The sequence below is a fragment of the Branchiostoma floridae genome, chromosome 18 (assembly GCF_000003815.2).
Source record: "Branchiostoma floridae strain S238N-H82 chromosome 18, Bfl_VNyyK, whole genome shotgun sequence".
Taxonomy (NCBI): domain Eukaryota; kingdom Metazoa; phylum Chordata; class Leptocardii; order Amphioxiformes; family Branchiostomatidae; genus Branchiostoma; species Branchiostoma floridae.
The window spans coordinates 18,519,375-18,520,638 of record NC_049996.1 but is presented as its reverse complement, the minus strand read 5'-3'; the positions used below and the strand labels follow the sequence as shown (position 1 = coordinate 18,520,638).

The window sequence follows — 1,264 nt, the reverse complement described above, 5'->3', positions numbered from 1 at the left end:
AAAACCATATCCAGTTGCTTGAGCAACTACTTTTTGGCGTATCTTATTACCTTGACGTCTAACCTACATCGACGTACCAGATACGTCATCAGCAGCTGTACGTCACTCATTTCAGTGAGCTTGTTCGTGGTTTGAAGCACGCATGTGCACTGGCAAGTCTACGGAAACCTTGCCTTCCACACTCGTGTTCCAGTGCTGATTCAATGGTCAAAGCGGCCTCAGGTATTTTAGTGTTGAACTCGTTTTCGAGTGATGAACCCCTCTCGTACATTCAACATTCAGCAAACATGACATCATCATCTATAAGTAAGCTCAAAGTTTGAAGTAAGTGCACATGTGAAGTGTGATGCGTTGTGGGTAAAATGTCAAAAATTTGGAGGCTCGTTGCAATTCCAAAAGACTGACAAGGAATCTTCAACTTTGACATATGACCCACAATACATTACATTGTACATGCGCCCTTTAAAGCGTGAGCTAGCTTATAGATAATGATGTCATTTTTTATTGATGTTAGATATATGCCTTCTAACTGCTATTGTACTCAAATGTTCATTTTTTTTATTTTACAAATTATAAAACAATGTATGACTCCAAGTGTCATTTTGATATGCCTTTGTATATGTAGATGATTGTATTAGATTTTCACATAACGTTATGTTTATCAGCTCCAAAAATTCAACCCTTGATACGTCAACTAGAAGTTACTCAAGTAACTGTATTTGATCAATGATATAACCTCCTTGATTTGATTTTGGAAACGGTCAAAAGTTTCAGACAGCGTCTGACTGTTTCAAGAATCACATCCAGTCGCTTGAGTAACTGGTAAACGGCGTATCGTGTTACCTGGATGTCTAAGCTTCATCGACGTATCAGCCTTTAGTATTTTCCATGAAAGCAGATTTGAACATGACGTTATGTCATCGGCATAAAGTAACTCGACCCTCGAACCTATATTTTTCCTAAAAAGGGACTATAAAGACTACCAGAGTAATGGCTATTTGGCGTATCGTATTACACGGATTTCTGACGTAGCAATCTTTGATATTTTCCACCAAAAGGAGAAGGAGGGGAAACAGAAGAAGCCCCACATGGTGCTGAAGTCTACATACCAGCTGAAGAGACCCTGGCAAGACAACCTCAAGATCAACAAGAGGAACTGGAAGGAGAAAGCCGTAAAAGTACACTTCTTCCTTCATTTGACCTTAATCCTATCTTAATACAGTAGAAGCCGCTTAATTGCACACCCCATTTGCCATTGCATTTC

General features: G+C 39.3%; 1 protein-coding gene across 1 annotated transcript in view; it reads left to right on the top strand.

Moving 5' to 3' along the window:
• Nucleotides 1-1,264, top strand: part of LOC118405728 (calcium/calmodulin-dependent 3',5'-cyclic nucleotide phosphodiesterase 1C-like) — a 34,806-nt gene that overhangs the window by 28,108 nt on the left and 5,434 nt on the right. The window contains exon 12 of the mRNA XM_035805407.1: nt 1,059-1,178. Within this exon, the coding sequence (XP_035661300.1) occupies nt 1,059-1,178 (120 nt within the window). The remainder of the gene's footprint in view (nt 1-1,058; nt 1,179-1,264) is intronic.